We start from the raw sequence: 17298 nt of genomic DNA on the forward strand, positions 1-17298 counted from the left end.
CGAATAAGAATGCCAATAAGAGCGGACACATGTTAGTGTATATTTCTTATTTTATTTCAAATATAAAAGTCAATCAAAATATCACAAACGTTTCGATCCTCTGTTTTGGATCATCCTCAGTGCAATCAGTACTTCTTAAAATCTATAATCATTGTAAACGCATGTAAACGGATGTGTAAGCTATTAAAAGTCATTTATTAGATTACTTCGTTAGATTATGTTTTATAAATAAACTTGCGTCTTTATAATGAAACGTAATAAGCAACTTTTAACTTAATAGCTTACACATCTGTTTACATGCGTTTACAATGATTATAGACTTTAAGACGTACTAACTGCACTAAGGAGGATCGAAACGTTTGTGATATTTCGACTGACTTTTATATTTGAAATAAAATCACAAATACACACTAACAGCATGTGTCGGCTCTTATTAACATTCTTATTCGTGTAATGAATATCAATTAGTCAAGTATTTAACTATTTGAATATTGTTCGATTAATTTATCTGTTTTATCTTTCTTTCCCATCTGCATAAAAAAAAATTATACGAACAATATTTCAGTTCTGGTGAAGCAAGGAGAGCCTTCGGTTTATATCTAGGTTATATATTACGGAAAATATCACAGCCTAATGTAGATCCAGGATGTTGCGATCTTGTTATGAAGTTTCTCCAACATTCGTCTTGCAGTTTAAGAACACCATTTTTATTTACGGTACGCATTAGTAATAACATTATGGCTACGGTCCATTTGGCGCTACAAATGCTTCGAAGCATTTGTAGCGCCAAATGGACCGTATCTCCTATATCTTGTTATATAATAAAGTAATTTATTTAAAAAACGCTAAGACATTTTAACAGTGGCAAAGGTTAAGTGGAATAAATACAGTAAAATTACCTCAAAGTTAATTTAACGAAATAACTCCCTTCCTCCCTCCCTCCTCCCTCTTTCTCTTTCTCTCTCAATAACCAATGTAGTTTATAGTAGATAAATACGCTATCTAATTCCTCAACTTCCTAAACCTTCTCGTTAGGATAGGTCTTAAGGATGAGTTTACAAAATAAAAGTAGTTACACCCCATAATCAGATATAACGCATAATATAAAGATAGGGGTATTTGTCACGAGCGTCGCAGCATTATAATAATAAAATAAATAAATGAAAGTTTAATTAATTATTAAAACATTACGTTTGATGATATTTTAATTAAAAGATATTTCCGCGTGATGTTTCTTACCTCGGAAGAATACTGAGAAAGCTGACGAGAGGCACCTCATCAACAAGGGCCTTCGGAAACCAAGAGAGGATATAATCGGACTGGGGCATCGATCCAGGACTCGCTCGTTCGCAGTCCGGATTCTCACAAGGACACTAACAATAAGTCCGAATTCCATCTGTCTGTCTAAAGTCTATAAGGCGTTAAGGGGAATAATCAAGTAATTGAAAACAAAAGTGAAATTATAAAGTTAATTTATTAATAAATTATTTTAAGTTTTTTTTTGAAAAAAGTGTGTGTAAAGTTGATTAGCTCCGATCCCGACGTCTCCCCGCGGATCCCGAATCTGTTGTGCCCGACTCCTTGGCACAACGTATTTGGTGGCAGCGATGGGATCCGCAATCGTTATAAAATCCACCCAGCTAATCTTTGAAAAATTTTTTAAGTTGAAATCAGTCACACGGTGTAATAAAAATAGTACCACTTGGGTCTTACTTTTTAATTTGGTACAGTAATTCGTTTTCGAAGAGCACGATGTACTCTTAGCACTTTTTTTTACTTTTTTTGGAAAGATAAGTTTGTATGACGTTCACTTGAAACTTCTCTTTCATTTGTGTTTCATTATTATTGCGTTATGTCTAACTGATTGGGAGATGTAAACTTTAATCCTTTAAACTCATCATTGTAGCATTCTAACGGACAGGTTTAGGAAAATGAATTAGTGTATTTACCCTCACCACAAGTTGCTTTTAGATTTATTTCGTTAAATTATTTTAGGGCAAATTTTCTCATGTTAATTCCGCTGGACTCTTCAAATTTTAAGTTAAATTCAAAGATAATGTATATAAATTGAGTATCTATTATATTGTCGAAGTGTTGCGCTACGTTCAGAATACGACAATTTTATATCAGAAGTAAATCGCATAGTTGAATTATTTGTTTGAATTAATAATGTTTTTCATAGTTACCATGCAGTAAGTTAAGCGATAAGGATCGAGCTGCCATCACCGCAAAGCAACTTTCTGATTTTTTGCATCTGTATAACAGAGAAACAGATCTATACGAAGACACCGTAGACCGGCCTCATACCGTTCCTAATAAACTCTTCCAAAAATTTTTAGTTGCTGCAAGGTATGCACATATCTTGAGTTTTTAAAACATAGTCCTATTGTGAAATTGCGTGAGAAAAAACCACCCATTAAAATACAGAATAGTATCATTTATATCATATTTTAGGACACAGAATAGATACAGAAAAATTATGCGTATCAAGAACGTTTAATTTCACAACAATTATTAAGATATGTGTAATATGATTACGTTACAGCGAACAAGATCTTGATGATGTGCTGATTCTGCAAACTCGTCTTTATAAGTGCACTCACAGTTTTTTGGGAAGAAGCGGCTTCGCTGGCAATCTACGCGGCGCAAATCTTCTCGGGTCTTTACCACATATTACATCGCGAGTGTATTCCAATGCCGCTGCAACAGAACAGTGCAGATGTAATAATTCAATTAATAGGTAATTTAATTATTACATTTACCGAATTTATTATACATTTTGAGAGAGATGGAAGAGAGAAAAAGAGAGGAGAGTGAGAAGAAAAAAGAGAAAGAAAAGAATGCACATATTTATAATTCTTAATCTGTTAGGGTTATGTCTGCGCTCTCTCTCTCTCTCTCTCTCTCTCTCTCTCTCCCCGCCCCCCTCTCTCTCAAATTGTTGATAAGTCAAGTATTGTATGAGGCTATTTTAAAACAAAATGGCATATAACACTTTTATGCCCTAATATAATAATAAATCGTTCTTGCATATAATGTCAAAGGCATCATTTTAAGAGCAAGAATATTTTGAATACTCTCTAAAGCGCTTTAATTTTATTTACGTATGCAACATATTAATTAATATATTACGCATTCGTATATCTTATCGCCGGTTCGCGTAAAGGAGCACGGCAATGTCTCACGCCATGTTTTAGCGCCGAGACACTACCGTGTCTCTAGATAATGATCTCCACGAAAACAAAACGATTTAGAAATCGCTGGTATCATTACCATAGGTCTGCTCGTGTTGCTTGCACTTTTGCACTCAGCATCTTCGCTTTCTCTTTTTTTAACGTTCAAATATAAAGATGATTCACACCACCTGCAGGAGTCGATATGTATATACATATTCCACATTAAGAAATGAATGAAAGATGTTAAAAGTAAAAAATGTTATGATGTCAATAGTTTTCAAATATTGAATCTTTGAAACCGTCTAACCATAGAGCATGAAGTTCGCGCCGTCAGGTGCGGTGCAACTGCGGCTGGCCATGCGAGTGCTAGTTGACGGTTACTAATAAACGATACGATATCGAACGACTTTTAAGTAACGACGAAGGTTCCGTGAATTTTTTGTTAACATATACTGCTGTATTCTTAAATTAGGCCAATTTAATTGTCGAGTTAAGTATTGTCACCATTTTTTACCAATTTAGACAGATTCAGGGAAATAACCAAAAAATAGAAACGTGCGCGCGTGTGCTCATAATACCGCAATTCAAGTCATCTTTTCAAACCTTTAAAGCACTACATACTAAGTTATATGAAAATTAGACAAAAGGAAAAATGTGTGCTTCAGAAAATCAAATGTTCAATTATTTATACAATCCTAGTAATTCTAATATATATCTAACCTTATTTTCCTTTTTTTTCCTTCTCACTCAATAGATACATATTTAATAAAAAGAAGTAAAATTTCGTAAATTAATAATTTTAAATTCGGGGGTTCTTCAAAAAAAAAAAGAAAAGAAAAAGTAAAGAAAATAAATAAAGTGCTTAGACTTACTACTTGTTGAAAGTGGGCCAAAAGAATGAGTCAATTGCTTTGGTAGACTTTGCCGGGTTAGGTGATCTTCGATCACAGTATAAGGATATACAATAGAGACAAGCAGCATTGGCACCTTTGATCTTTTTCAGATGAGTTCTCAGAGTTCATCAGAGTTTTGTCTTTGATGTATGATCAAATAGTATTAGGAACCATCGCTATTCTCAACAAAAAAAGCTGGAGATAGAAAATCTTAACTTTTCAGAATCTTCCACTAAATCGGTGATACATCTATGCACAGTCACGTTGCTTCATAAAATTAATTGCTGCAATCAGCTATTCAGGAGACACGCCAGCCCTGGAGTCACGCCAGCCAGGAGTCTCGTCAGCCTTGCCGCTAAGACAAGCGCAACAATATATCATGGCATGATTACAGTAACAGAGAAACTATGGGTTCTCTGCTTCGATCGGGATTGCTACCAAAAACATGGCCGCTTATAAGGCGCAAGCAAATATGCGCGGCTGAAAACGAGCTCTTGTCCCTACTATATATCCTTATACTGTGCTTCGGTGATAGAAAACGGTCTCGGCTGGATGTCTCGTGAATGTACCGAATCAGATCTCGACCGGACGACTTGGAGAAATATAAGAATACTACCGCATTAGATCTCAACCACACAGTCAATAAAAATTGACTAATTGGTCGCGGATCGACAGAATGTCAATTAACTGGCCAAATTTTAACTTACTCTGCGTTCACGAAGGGCCTTTTTTATCCGCAAATGAATCGGTTGTGCTGAATGGAGGTGCCGCGTATGTTATATAATGATCTAATTTAATTTAATTAGGATTAGTAGTATCGGTTACGAATTGGATACTGGGATCGGTGTCACTTGTGGCCTAAATTTTTAGCTCTCTAACTGTCAAACAATGTTAGTCATTTTCGTTATCGATCATTTGCCGGATGTTCAATATATCGATAGTTCAGAGTCGTATGTGTCATCTATTTCAAACAACCAATGCTGTTTCGATTTATAAATCCTTAATCTACACTACTTCTTTTGTGTGTTCCTTGGTAGACATCTCTTTTATTCGACACTTGTTCGAATATTTAATTTAGCAACATCCTCCCGAGCTAATTATTATTCTATAAGAGAGATCGTTATTCGACTCATTACTATCGCAACTTTCTGTGACAGAAATAGATGATTCACAGATAATACTTGTTAAGAATTTTATGCTGATGACGAAAATCCTCACCAAAGCAAAAAATTGTGGAATCTAGACGTAACATTTGTATATAAAGAAACGATATACAACACTATACAATAGAATGACGTTTCAATCAACAGGAATCACTTCGTTTCATCGTTTTGCGACAATAGCATTCAATCATAAAAATTGTTAGTATACATAATTACGTTGCGTTAATTGTCAATATATTTAAATTCAGTTGAAGATGGACCTGTGAGTTCCGGAACGTACTTTTTTGATGTAACACGATAAAAAATGTTTTTAATTGATATCTGTAATATTGTAGCTCGATTACTGATAGTTAGTTAATTTAATTTATTTGATACATTTTTAAATAAGTAACTATGTGTTTTCTTTACACCAATGTGAACGGTTAACGGCCTAGTTTACATCATCGAAACATTAGTACGTGTATTAAGTTTTAAGTGCACTAATGCTTTAATACAGTTGCGTTTACATCGAACGTAGTAAGAGAAAAAAGTAATGCAAATATTATCTTAATATATCATTTGAAAGAAACATAAGTCAATCATAATACCGATTTTAATTAAGATAGCTCTTAAGGGGATGCTGGAGTGACGGTCAAAGTTAATCAAGGTCGCGATAGTACAGACTTTTTTAAATTCCAAATTCGGTAATAGTGACATCTTTCATTCATTTCCTATACTTATTATATATCGTTGTGTCTCGCTCAAACGCATTCATCTGTCCTTGTTTAAAATATTGCAACGCCATCTCTTAGAAAGAGATCAACTAAAATACTGCTCGATTTCATGGCTTCACGTCAATTTTATTCGTAGCATACGAACGAAATTTTTGACGACTCTTTTCTCTTATACTAAAGCTCCTACCTCGTTTCTAAAAGCATAGAATTGTTCTTCGAGGTTTTCTGTAGGCTGCTGGCTACTTATTTTAAACGGGTAAAATCTGAAACTCTTATATGCAGCACATATTGTGACGAGTTGACTGCAGAAGCCGGTGACAAAACTACAATTTTTTATTTTCTTTCATTTTTCGTATTAAATTGTAGCTGGCAGCCTGTGTTGTTGTCGATACTTTAAATTGTGGAGAAGGACTTTTCAATCCATAAACACAATTAAGAGAAAAGAGCCTTTAAAAATTAATGGTAAAACAGGACACTCCAGCATCCTCTTAATAGACTTCCTCCAAAATGCGTTTCATGCATTTACGTCATTTATGTCATTTGGTACGCATCTCAGTTCAGTACAATACGCTCGTACCAAGTAGGAGTGTTGTACTGAACTGATTCGGCAGCGTTTATATCGTGCATACTAAATATTTAATATAAATTTGATACGAATATAGTACCTGATACGCATATCAAGTGCGTGATGTAATTTAGACCAATAAGAACGCTCATGTCATTTGTGTGCAATAAAGCATTATAGAAAGTTCACAAAAACTTTTCATTACTTAATTCCAAAACACTTGATTTGACAAGGTATTATATTTATCTACTTCAACACCGATTTTTATTGTAATGCTGAATAGTAATTTTGTCGTTTTATTAAAATATTGCTAGAAATATAGGAATTTAATATAAAATTAATTATAAATATAAAAATTTAAAGATGTTCGAATTGGCAATCTAATTCGCGAAAAAGATTGTAGTTCTTCATCTATAAATTTGTTCTTATATTCTTATCATCTTAAAAAGTTGCATTATAATGTACTTTTATTGTAATCGCAAATTAAAACGAAAGAAATTTTCTGATGGTAAACGTGTTTGCACAAGTTAAGCAAACAATCATTCTTATCTCTCGTGCATAAGAAGTATAACATATTCAGAGCTTACATATTTGAGTATTAATGACATAATTAAAGTATTAATGTATTAAATTAGCCGAGTATTCTCAAAAGTTTACATCTTGTGGCATTAAATAATTTATAATAGTTTAATGTTGAATTGTTTATTATGTTTGTTTGAAACAAATCCTTTTTGAAAAAAAAAAAACGATTTTTTGGTTAATGAATAAAAAAAAACGATTTTTACGATTAATGAATAAAAATTGTTAGCTTACAATTAGAATTCCAGTCGTATAAAGAGAATAAAACTACTGCTTCGTCGTTTCACTTATGTTCTGTTCTTCCAGCTTCTTGATTCTTTTCGAACGTTCATACACGATATGTTCTAAGTTGTTATAAAACTCCGAATTTACAGCAAAAAAGCGTTTGAAATCACGACGATGCAAGCGAAGCAGCTCGCACACTTCTAAAGCGATAACTGATTCTCCTCTGGGTTGATTCGGATAAATCAAGCCAGCTTCGCCAAAGTGATCACCATCGTGAAGATGATATATCTATAAAGAATATCTTATTACTTAACTGTAATTTCAAATAAAGCATAGAATAGAGCGCGGCTTTTTCGTTCATTTCTCACGATCGTTTATGTTTCTTAACAGCATACTGAACATTTAAAGGTCATACTTGTGTTCTGAAGCTGTCACGATTATATAAGGTAGTTATAAGCACATTATTGCAAAAAATTATAGTTTGCTGTAAATTTTATATTACCTTAAGGTTGAAAGTAACGAAATAGTCCGCTGTATCCTAAATTTGTTTTTTTGCTATATAAATATTTTCAGTTACTTCTTTCCCGGAGAATGTGATCAGTGCAACGGTTCCGCTAGCTATAAAATACATATATTCGCCTTCAATACTGGCTTTGTAAATTACATCTCCCTTGAGATATATCACTGGCTTCAGTGAATCTACGATAAATCAATTTATCATTAACATAAAAATCTTCAGCTTTCGAAAATAATAGTCAGAAGTGGAAAACGTATACAATAGTAAGACCGCAATTGTACGGACGTTAAAGCATGATTGTGACAAATGTTACACCATTTAGTATTACACGTTAAAATAAATATAAACAATAAATTAAATTTAAGAGACAGTTAAATAATAAAAATAATGATTTAATAAAAGTTATAAATAAAAAATTTAACAGTAACCGGATATTATTGGCGTTACATTCATAAAAATAAAATGACGATATAATTATGATCAAAAGAAGTACTTAGGAAAAAAATAGGTTACCCATTCCAAGCCATGTACGTATTTGATTAACTTCTGCGACTGTACGAGACTGATATATATTGTGATCACGAATACTTAACGTTAGAGATATGTTTATGACAGATCAATTTAATAAATGTTGTTAAAAAGTTGATCAAATATATAACTACAATTTTGACTTATTTTTATGTACGAAATAACATTCCTATATCTTATATTTTCTGTTATTTACTTAAAAAGAGCACAACTAGGTAGAAGAAGTCAGTTTGTTTTAGATAACATACATGTCCAAAATTAGAATATAAGATGTATTAATAACATGACGCTCCAAAAATTCCTTAATGTTTTTAAGGAATCTCGATTTTGTACATGATTCTCTGTATGAGATACTTATTTATAATTGTTACTTAATTAAGAAAAGTAATAATCAATCTTTATTAAATGTGATAGTAAAAATGGTAATTTTGTGTTAACATACGATCAAAAATATTTATGTCTTTAAATGTTATTATTTAATTGATTAATATCGAATAATGAAAAATGATTATTAATTGACATTATACCGATGATACTCAACAACTTAAATAATAAAGTTTGTATACAAAATTCAGTTAAAAAAGACTTTGTTTTGCAATTATTATTAAATTTGAGACAAATTATAAATGCATCCGATAAAACAATAAATATAAATAAACGAAAAATTAATGACTTGAGAAAACTTATTTTTAGATATCGATATAATAATAATAATAATAATATCAATTTAAAATTAAAATTACAGCGCAAGACCGAAATATTGTGTCAATGATACTTGAAATAATGTCTTTAATAAAATGTAAATATTAAAATAATTTCTCCATGTAACTGTCGTTTTCAGTTACCTGACGTTATCAGTGAACATGCCTAGTATTTCCAAATGAAGTGTGCTTGCTACCCGGGGTAGCAACAATTAGTAATACAATAGTAGTACAAATAGAACAGCAGTAACAACAAATATTATTATTATTAATACAAGAGAAAAAAATTACTTATTAAATCACCAAGAACATTACGGGGCAAATTGCGAAGGACCATAATATCTAACAGTCTTTGACTACCATGGAATAGAATTTCTTGATTTAAATGACCTAAAAGAGTATTGGAAAACATAAGAAGAAAATATATACTTTATAAGCTTATCATTTTAACATTTTAGGAATTAGTTAATAATTCAACCTTATTCATTTTTTCTTTGTTTTTAACTAACCCGAAAGAATATCAGATATAACATTCTCTTTGAAGAAACAGTCATAGTAGCGATACTTGTAATAGAAAATCAGCTTCTTTTGTAAATATAGCGGAAGCTTCTTCTGATGAATGTATTCTTTTACTTCGTGTACGATTCGTTGATATTTGAGTTTTGGTTTTACAGACGATTCCAAGAGTTGCAGAATCGTAACTGCGATCATAAGAACTTTCTTACTTTTGTCGAGTTAATTTTTTTATTTTATTTCTATTTGGGTAAATGTTTACTTTAGGGAACTCAGCTCCAATGACCTTGACATGTGTAGTCAAGGTCATGACCCTGAATGACCTCCAGCGAGTTTTAGTTGACGGACGTTATTAACAAAAAAAGTTTAAAAAAATAACGTCTCATTTCTGCACAACTTTCACGCGAAGCGACTCCATCCCACCTTTCCCTCTCAGCAGTGCTGAGTTCAGATTTTCACTCGAGTGTCACCCAGGTATCACTCCATCCTTATTGTTTATCGTACGTTAGACAAGAATGACATGACATCTGGGGAGCACCTAGATGGGAATCTGAACACGCCTCAGGGGGGGAGTTGCTTTTGCATGGAAGTCGTGCGCCCCTAAGCAGTAATTAAGATATTATTTTTTAAATTTCTTTTGTTAATAACTTTTTAACGAATAACGTCCGTCAACTAAACCTGTTGGAGGTCTCTCAGGGTCATGACCTTGACAATATAAATCGAGGTCAAGGTTATCGGAGTTGGGTCCCCTAAAGTAAACGTTTATCTATATTTGAAAAACGGCTAAAAGATAACATTATTTTAATAAAAACAAAAAAAATTGCTACAAAATGCAATATTAGAAATTTAACGTAACAAGAAATGACTTAATACCAATCAAATAAATTATGTAGCCTTTCCCCAAGAGAAGAAATATGCCTCTTATTATTGTGTCCAAAATATCAAAGTTTTTGAATTCTATAAAATTCGAACCTATAAAATTACTCATGCCAATATGCACAAACACTAAATAAACTTCCCAGTCGGATATATTATGAAGTTTTGTCGGAATATAATTTGCATCTGAATTCTGAAATTATTCCATATAAATAAGGAGATAGTGTATTACTATTTTTTATTTATTCAGTGCTTTAATACACAAAGTAATTAAAAAATATTCTTGACAGACCAATTCGCTTATAGAAATCACCGTACTTCCAAAGTTTTTTCTTGTACATGCATAACGATATATGGAAAAACGTAACTTATACAGCTATTCCAATGAAAAATTAATAATGTCAAAATAATGAACCATATTGTTATATGTTGAGCTTGAGAGATCCTAAAACTCTGTTAAAAAATAATACAAATTAATTTATTTATAAAATTCAAAACATTAATATTTAAATGATAATTAATTAATTATAAGTTACTGCATTGATGTGTTGAACGTTTCGTCGTACTGTAGATATGCGAATCAATTTTAAAATAGGCAAGAATTCAATTATAAGTAATATAGAATTTGAATTTGGACCAGGCGGTAAGATAAGTGTTGGGTAAAACCATGCATATGGTATCGAGCTGATAAAGTCAATGAAGAAATATCCTTTTATATAACGTCTGCTTAAATATGTAATTATATACAGTTCTCACTTTATATATTTAAATAAGTTGGAAATAGTGAGAAATAACGAATTTAATCTTCCAGACAACACCATGTAACCCAGATAGCTAAATCTGAAGAGACAGATTTTGTGAGCAGAGTCTGCTACCAATTTCTGATTGCAGAAAGGTAACAAATTGTACACAGAGTTTGTACTATCAGACAATGTCAACAAACTGCTGTCAAAAATATGACAAAGCCTGATGACAAGCTATACCAGCAAATTGGTAACAGAAACCGAACAGAGTCTACTAACATAACTTGACGGCAGATTGGCAGCAGAAACCGAGCAAGGTCTGCCATTTTGATATACGGCCTCGCTACGAGATGGATTTGCTTTTCGTAAGAAGAAAACATTCAAGAGTCCTGTATAAGAATTGGTATATGTAAATCAAATAGGTAAATCTCCTAGAGATTTCCAAGCTCTTCGGAGTGTGCTTTCTGAATCTTCAAATATTTTTTTGATTGTTTTATAACTTCCTTATGTGTATTTTGAAATGTCAAGCTAATCAATAATATTTTAGCAATAAAACTGTATTGATTGTTTCCAGTATATATAAATATATAATTATATATAACTGTTTATATACCTATATGTACGCAAAGTTTCTTATAAGAAACTAGGTCAATTTAAATGAAAATGACAGATCTTGCTCTGTTTCTGCTGCAAATCTGTTGTCAAGTTATGTCAGACTGCTCGATTTCTGCTCACAATCTGCTATCAGATTCTGTCAGCAGCTTCTGTTTGATTTTTGCTGCCAGTCTGTTTGCATAGAATGTTAATAGGTTCTGTCAGCAGAACAGGAGCAGAATGCGACATCAGTTGTAGTCAGTTTGCTAACATCTTCTGATCAAATCTGTTATCAATCTGTCGACATCCTGCTAACATTTTGCTATTTAGGAAGATAACATTATGTAACGTAAAGGTGTCATTTAATGATCTTTTAAACATCATACTGTAAGATATTTTTAAAACATTTTTAAGATGTTAAGATTTTGGTCTTACATCTCAATTTTGGACATACGTGCTGTCTGGATCACATATTATCATGGCACAATCACCGTGCTATTAGAGTAGTATCAAGAAAAATCTCATGTCCATCTGGAGATACAAATCCAGTAATAAAATTAAAGAACATGTCAATAATACAAACGGCGTAAATTGGATACACGATATTCCAATATTCAGGACCGCTGCTCTTTCCGATCCTGTAGAAGCACATAATATGTGGAACTGTTATAAAAATATATAAAAACGTCACAGTCATTACTGTGTCCCAGTAGAATCTACGATAACGTATTCTGTTACATTTGTATTCACAAAAAAGTCTAAGTTGATTTCTTAAATTTTCTTACCTTAACATACTACATGGATGAATCATCCATCGATAAGGTGATTTTGAGTGTCTTCTCTTTTCGAAAGCAACAGCTGTTTGGCTGCGTAAAATTAAACCTGTTAAAGGATGTCGTGTGGAAACAAGAACAAATTTTTGAAGATTTCGTTTCCACCGACTGTAGAACCTCGCGTTTGGGGGTAATTTCGGCAGATTGCTGCCGGATGTTCTCGGCAAATCGCAAATATGTGCGCGTAAATTCGCTCGTTTCATCAAGATATTCGAGTCTCGAATTGTCATTTCGTATGGATGGATCTGTCAATGATAGCAAGCAGGATAAGACGATCGCTTAAGATTTTAAGCCTTGCGTCTACGATGCTAGAAATCGGTCCGAGACCTCGGATGAAAAAAGAATTAACCAATCGCAATGGTCGTGAACATCGGGCTTTAAGGGTATATTCACACAACTTGCATAGTCGCATAAATGTATGAATAAAAAAAAAAATTATCCAATCACATCCCGGGCTATCACACAAAATGCATAAACATAATGTACCCAAACAGCATCGATTGTTGCGGAAAATTTTCAGAAATGTTTCAATCTTTCACATCTCATGTGCAGCAATTCTGAAAGGATTCTGCAGTATGTCATACGAAATATTGCAATTCGCACTTTCCCGTACTCTTTTCCGATCAACAGTTAAAATTCGACGAGCTGTAGTGCGCAAAAGGTAGTGACAATATAATAATATTATAATTATATACGTATATAATTACTAAATATCAATATACTATAATTTATGTTGACTAAAACACAACATATTAATATTTCAAAAACTTGAAAAAGCATTATTATGTAAATATATAATGTATATTTATTACGAATATAATATTCTTAAAATTATTTAAAATTCTTAGTATATCTCATAGTATACAGGGTGTTCATTTAATACAATATTTATATAATTCAAATATTCTTTTTTTTAAATAGTATAATTATTTCTTTTTATTTTTAATAATTACGTAAAAATATAAAAAATAAAAGCTAAAAAATTTATAAAATTAGAAAGGTTAAATATGAAAATGTTTATTTAGTAAATGTTAGTACTTCAATTACATATTATGTTAGCATTTTCAAATACATGTTATTGGTTTTTAAACAAAATTATTTTTGTGTGCTTATTTCTTATTCTATGAATAGTATTTTTTTAATTATCGCATTCGCGATGCATACGCAATGAAAAATATTTCGTAAGTATACATTATTTATGGTTTGATAATAATGATTTCCTAAAATTCCATGATAAAACATGTGATCATTGTTAATAAGTATGTTATTTGAAATTCTTTTCAATGCATCTTGACATAATATTAAAATAAGTGGTTTTTGATCATTTCTTAATATTACAACAACAAAAAGAAGTTACGTTTCTGCAATTTTGCAAAGTCTATAATTACACTTGTGACGCATTTATCAATTTGTCTTTAGATTTAATTTTTTGAAGTGAAGATATGGTAGATTCATAAATTAAGATTTCAGGGGTCCTATTCTCTCTTGAAAAGTATCGCATACGAAAAACTAGAGAAGTGCTATAGTATACGTAACGCATACTACAATATTTCCCTAGTTTTTCATATGCGATACTTTTCGAGAATAGGGGCTTTGAACAAATATCGCATAAAATTTTTTTTATTTAATAGATTTCATAATAAATCCTGCTATATAAAATATTACTTTATTAATATAAAGAGAATTACAATTTATATGTATAATGCCCATTTCCACCAATATAGATTAACTTTAATCTCGGTTCAACTTACTCTTCGTCTTTTTCTAATCTTTAGAACTAGAAAAAGACAAAGAGTAAGTTGAACCGAGATTAAAGTTAATTTATATTGGTGGAAATGGGCATGAGTCTCAGAGTTAGCATAACTATGTTTCGCAAAAACATTAACATATTCATGATCGTTTGTATGTGGAATCTATTAATTCGTCGATTGCGATTCATCTTTTTTTTCGTTCAGCGAACTCAACAGTTGAGTGAGCGCTCGCTGTTATTGGTGTATTCTTTTAGATCACCCAATCAGCATTTTAGATCTGAAAGAATACATCAATAGCAACGAGCGCTCACTCAACTGTTGAGTCCGCTGAACGCAGTCATTGATAATGCATTTAAAAATGAAGTAGTGTCTTGAGGTACACTATTGGCATATTCTCTCCCACCTATCTTACAATATACAAGTAATTATTTAAAAGCGGTTTGAAATTGTTGGCATATCGGATTATTATTATCATGGATTGTGGCCAAGTCTGGTGAATCGCAGAGAAATCACAGACAAAAGACAGTTCAAGATATGCGCGTCATGGTCTTGTGACATTTTATATGTTAATAAATAATCCCATTTATTTTCAGATGATTGTATATATTGGTAACAAATACCAATAACACTTTTTAAGCAAATTATGAAGCCTAAGAATCCAATTTTCCGTTCTGTAAGTAATATTGGAATATTCTCATCATTTTGTAAAGAAACAATGTATTTAATATAATTATCAATTTTGTTCACAATAATTGGAATATTGTCTTTTGATATACATTTTTGGGATTCAATGTTGCAAAATTTATTTCGTGAATTTAAAAAATCGAATATATCATTCATTACAAAATAGAATTGCGCTGTTAGTTCGCTTTCTTTAAATTGAGGCATTCTACACTCTTTATCTAGATAAGTTAAAGCATTTATAACGCTAGTGCAATGGTTTTTATATTACAAAAAATATATTCATTTATTATTTAATATCTTATATATAATAAATTTATATGTAAAAAACTTTTGAAGAACAACATATATAAACTTAAATGAAACATTGAATCCATTTTTGGGAATAATATAATCTTATACTTTTTAAGGAAAATTATATATTTACATAAAATTTATTATGTGTTCATAAGATTATTTTAATTTTACTTTTTTCTGTTACTTAGTACATCCTCTTTTCATAAATTGGATTTTGATCTGGATTAACTTTGGATCCTTTTTCAACGTTTTTTTTCCATTCTGTTAGAAATTTCTTCAATGTTTTCTAACCTGTTTAGAAATAAATTATATATGTACATTTCTTCTCATAAATTTAAAGTCAATATATGCAGAATATTCTATAATTCAACTACAATAAACTACTACAAATTACTCAATTATTAAATTATTTTTTATTGAGTAGCGTATTTATTTTATTTTTATAAATTACTACAAACAAATATTAATCATATATTTTATTTAAATGTAGATACCTCACATTATTTTATAATGGCATTTGTTCTTTATTGCACAATTTATCTTGTCAATCAAATTTCAGTAAGCGTCAAAACTGATTTGTTATATATTTTCTAACAGGGCGTATAATAGGGCGTAAAGTAAGTCCGTATGTGAATAGTTTAAATCCATTTCTTATGTTCTACTCTGTTGTTGCTTATGGACTTACTTTATGTTCTATTATATCGGAAAATCAGCTTATTCCCGATGTGTCTTACAGCCTTATCACTACTGCTACTGCCCATTGTAGACGACGCTTTGGAGTTATAGAATAGAATTAAGCAGTAAAACGTAAATGATAAGTGAATTGGCCAATCACAGAAAAGAACCATAATGTAAGCTGTAGCCAATCACACGTTGATTTCCATCTTGCTTACATTTCACTGTTTGTTTATGTGCCATGGTCCTAAGACTTAAGTAATAAGGAAATCAACATATTGGATTTGCTATTGCTGGTGTTATGATTTTACAGTCCCTACTGTGATTCATCGATTCGCTTACTGCTTAAGGGCTATGGCACACAAAAAATACTTAAGCAGTAAAACATAAGCACTAATAATTAGCCAATCGTTAATTACATCAATTATTAATAACGCCTCTAATCAGGGAGGATGTGCAGTGAATCTCGCTTCGTGTGAAAAGTCGAACACCCGTAAGCAGGGGGGTAGATCTCGCTTTGCGTGGAAAATTATTGCAAGGAAGAGAGGATTTGGGATAGCTCTTAACATATTATAACAGAAATAAGACGTTTTTTTAAACTCTTTTTGAATAATAATTTTTTAACGAATAACGAATGACGACTAAAAACCTATTGGAGATCAGCATCATGACCTTGATAACATTATATGTCGTGGTCATCGGAGTAGGGTTCCCTGATCGAAACTTTTACTTCATAACCAGTAATAAATCTAACACAATTTCTTTAGGGTGTCCGCACACACTTTTTATAACAGTAATCGTAAGACGTACCGTAAGAATTAGCCAATCACAGTCAGGAATTTTCAAAAACTTTCAGCTCTGATTGGTTAACCTTACGGTATATCTTATAATTATTGTTATGAAAAGTGTGTGGATCCCCTTACCGCTTACAAATCTTACCACAAAAATCCTTAAAACGTAAGATTTAAAACACACATTCACATACACACATACTTTTCACAAATAAATTTGTATACAAGTTTTTCTTTTAACAGTCTTATGATATAGCTCGATACACGGATTATCTAGCGGATCATCCTGAAATAAAACAACTAATCGCGGATTATATCCAGATTCTTCTTGTCGGTAATAAATTCATTCCCTAGATAAACTTTACACTCAATCTACTTCGACAAGTGGTATTTAATTTTTCATTATCAATTTTTCAGTAAAACCTGTCAATGTCATAGATTTCACGATACAACACTACAAAGCATTTGCCCAAAAATTGAAGAT

General features: G+C 31.5%; 2 protein-coding genes across 5 annotated transcripts in view; one reads left to right on the forward strand and one right to left on the reverse strand.

The window, feature by feature from the left end:
• Positions 1-17110, forward strand: part of TTLL5 (Tubulin tyrosine ligase-like 5) — a 44940-nt gene extending 27830 nt beyond the window's left edge. For 3 of the 4 annotated variants that reach the window (XM_018522778.1, XM_018522800.1, XM_018522786.1), the window contains exons 13-16: positions 566-716; positions 2183-2349; positions 2546-2740; positions 17058-17110. In XM_018522778.1, coding sequence (XP_018378280.1) covers positions 566-716; positions 2183-2349; positions 2546-2740; positions 17058-17070 — 526 coding nt within the window. In that variant the 3' untranslated portion in view covers positions 17071-17110. Of the gene's footprint in view, positions 1-565; positions 717-2182; positions 2350-2545; positions 2741-4292; positions 5577-17057 lie in introns of those variants that run through there. The other variant, XM_018522792.1, reaches the window with a different exon arrangement.
• On the reverse strand, positions 2601-12897 carry LOC108770983 (potassium/sodium hyperpolarization-activated cyclic nucleotide-gated channel 2). The gene is made up of 10 exons (XM_018522815.1): positions 12572-12897; positions 12278-12502; positions 10986-11172; positions 10768-10902; positions 10447-10642; positions 9570-9761; positions 9352-9450; positions 7892-8013; positions 7324-7602; positions 2601-2700 (listed from the first exon to the last, which is right to left on the reverse strand). The coding sequence occupies exons 1-9, from the start codon at positions 12847-12849 to the stop codon at positions 7357-7359; spliced, it is 1680 nt and encodes a 559-aa protein (XP_018378317.1). The 5' UTR covers positions 12850-12897; the 3' UTR covers positions 2601-2700; positions 7324-7356.
• Positions 17111-17298: the final 188 nt, after the last annotated feature.

This window comes from Trachymyrmex cornetzi, unplaced genomic scaffold (assembly GCF_001594075.2).
Source record: "Trachymyrmex cornetzi isolate Tcor2-1 unplaced genomic scaffold, Tcor1.1 scaffold1002, whole genome shotgun sequence".
Taxonomy (NCBI): domain Eukaryota; kingdom Metazoa; phylum Arthropoda; class Insecta; order Hymenoptera; family Formicidae; genus Trachymyrmex; species Trachymyrmex cornetzi.

Excerpts from the sequence above, each read along its gene's own strand:
- LOC108770983 (XM_018522815.1), bottom strand. The coding sequence starts at position 12,849 with ATGACAATTCGAGACTCGAATATCTTGATGAAACGAGCGAATTTACGC. Across the intron at positions 11,173-12,277 it reads GATACTACTCTAATAGCACG|ACGTTATATAAAAGGATATT; the intron begins GTGATTGTGCCA and ends ATATTTAAGCAG. Across the intron at positions 7,603-7,891 it reads TCACATTCTCCGGGAAAGAA|ATATATCATCTTCACGATGG; the intron begins GTAACTGAAAAT and ends TATTCTTTATAG.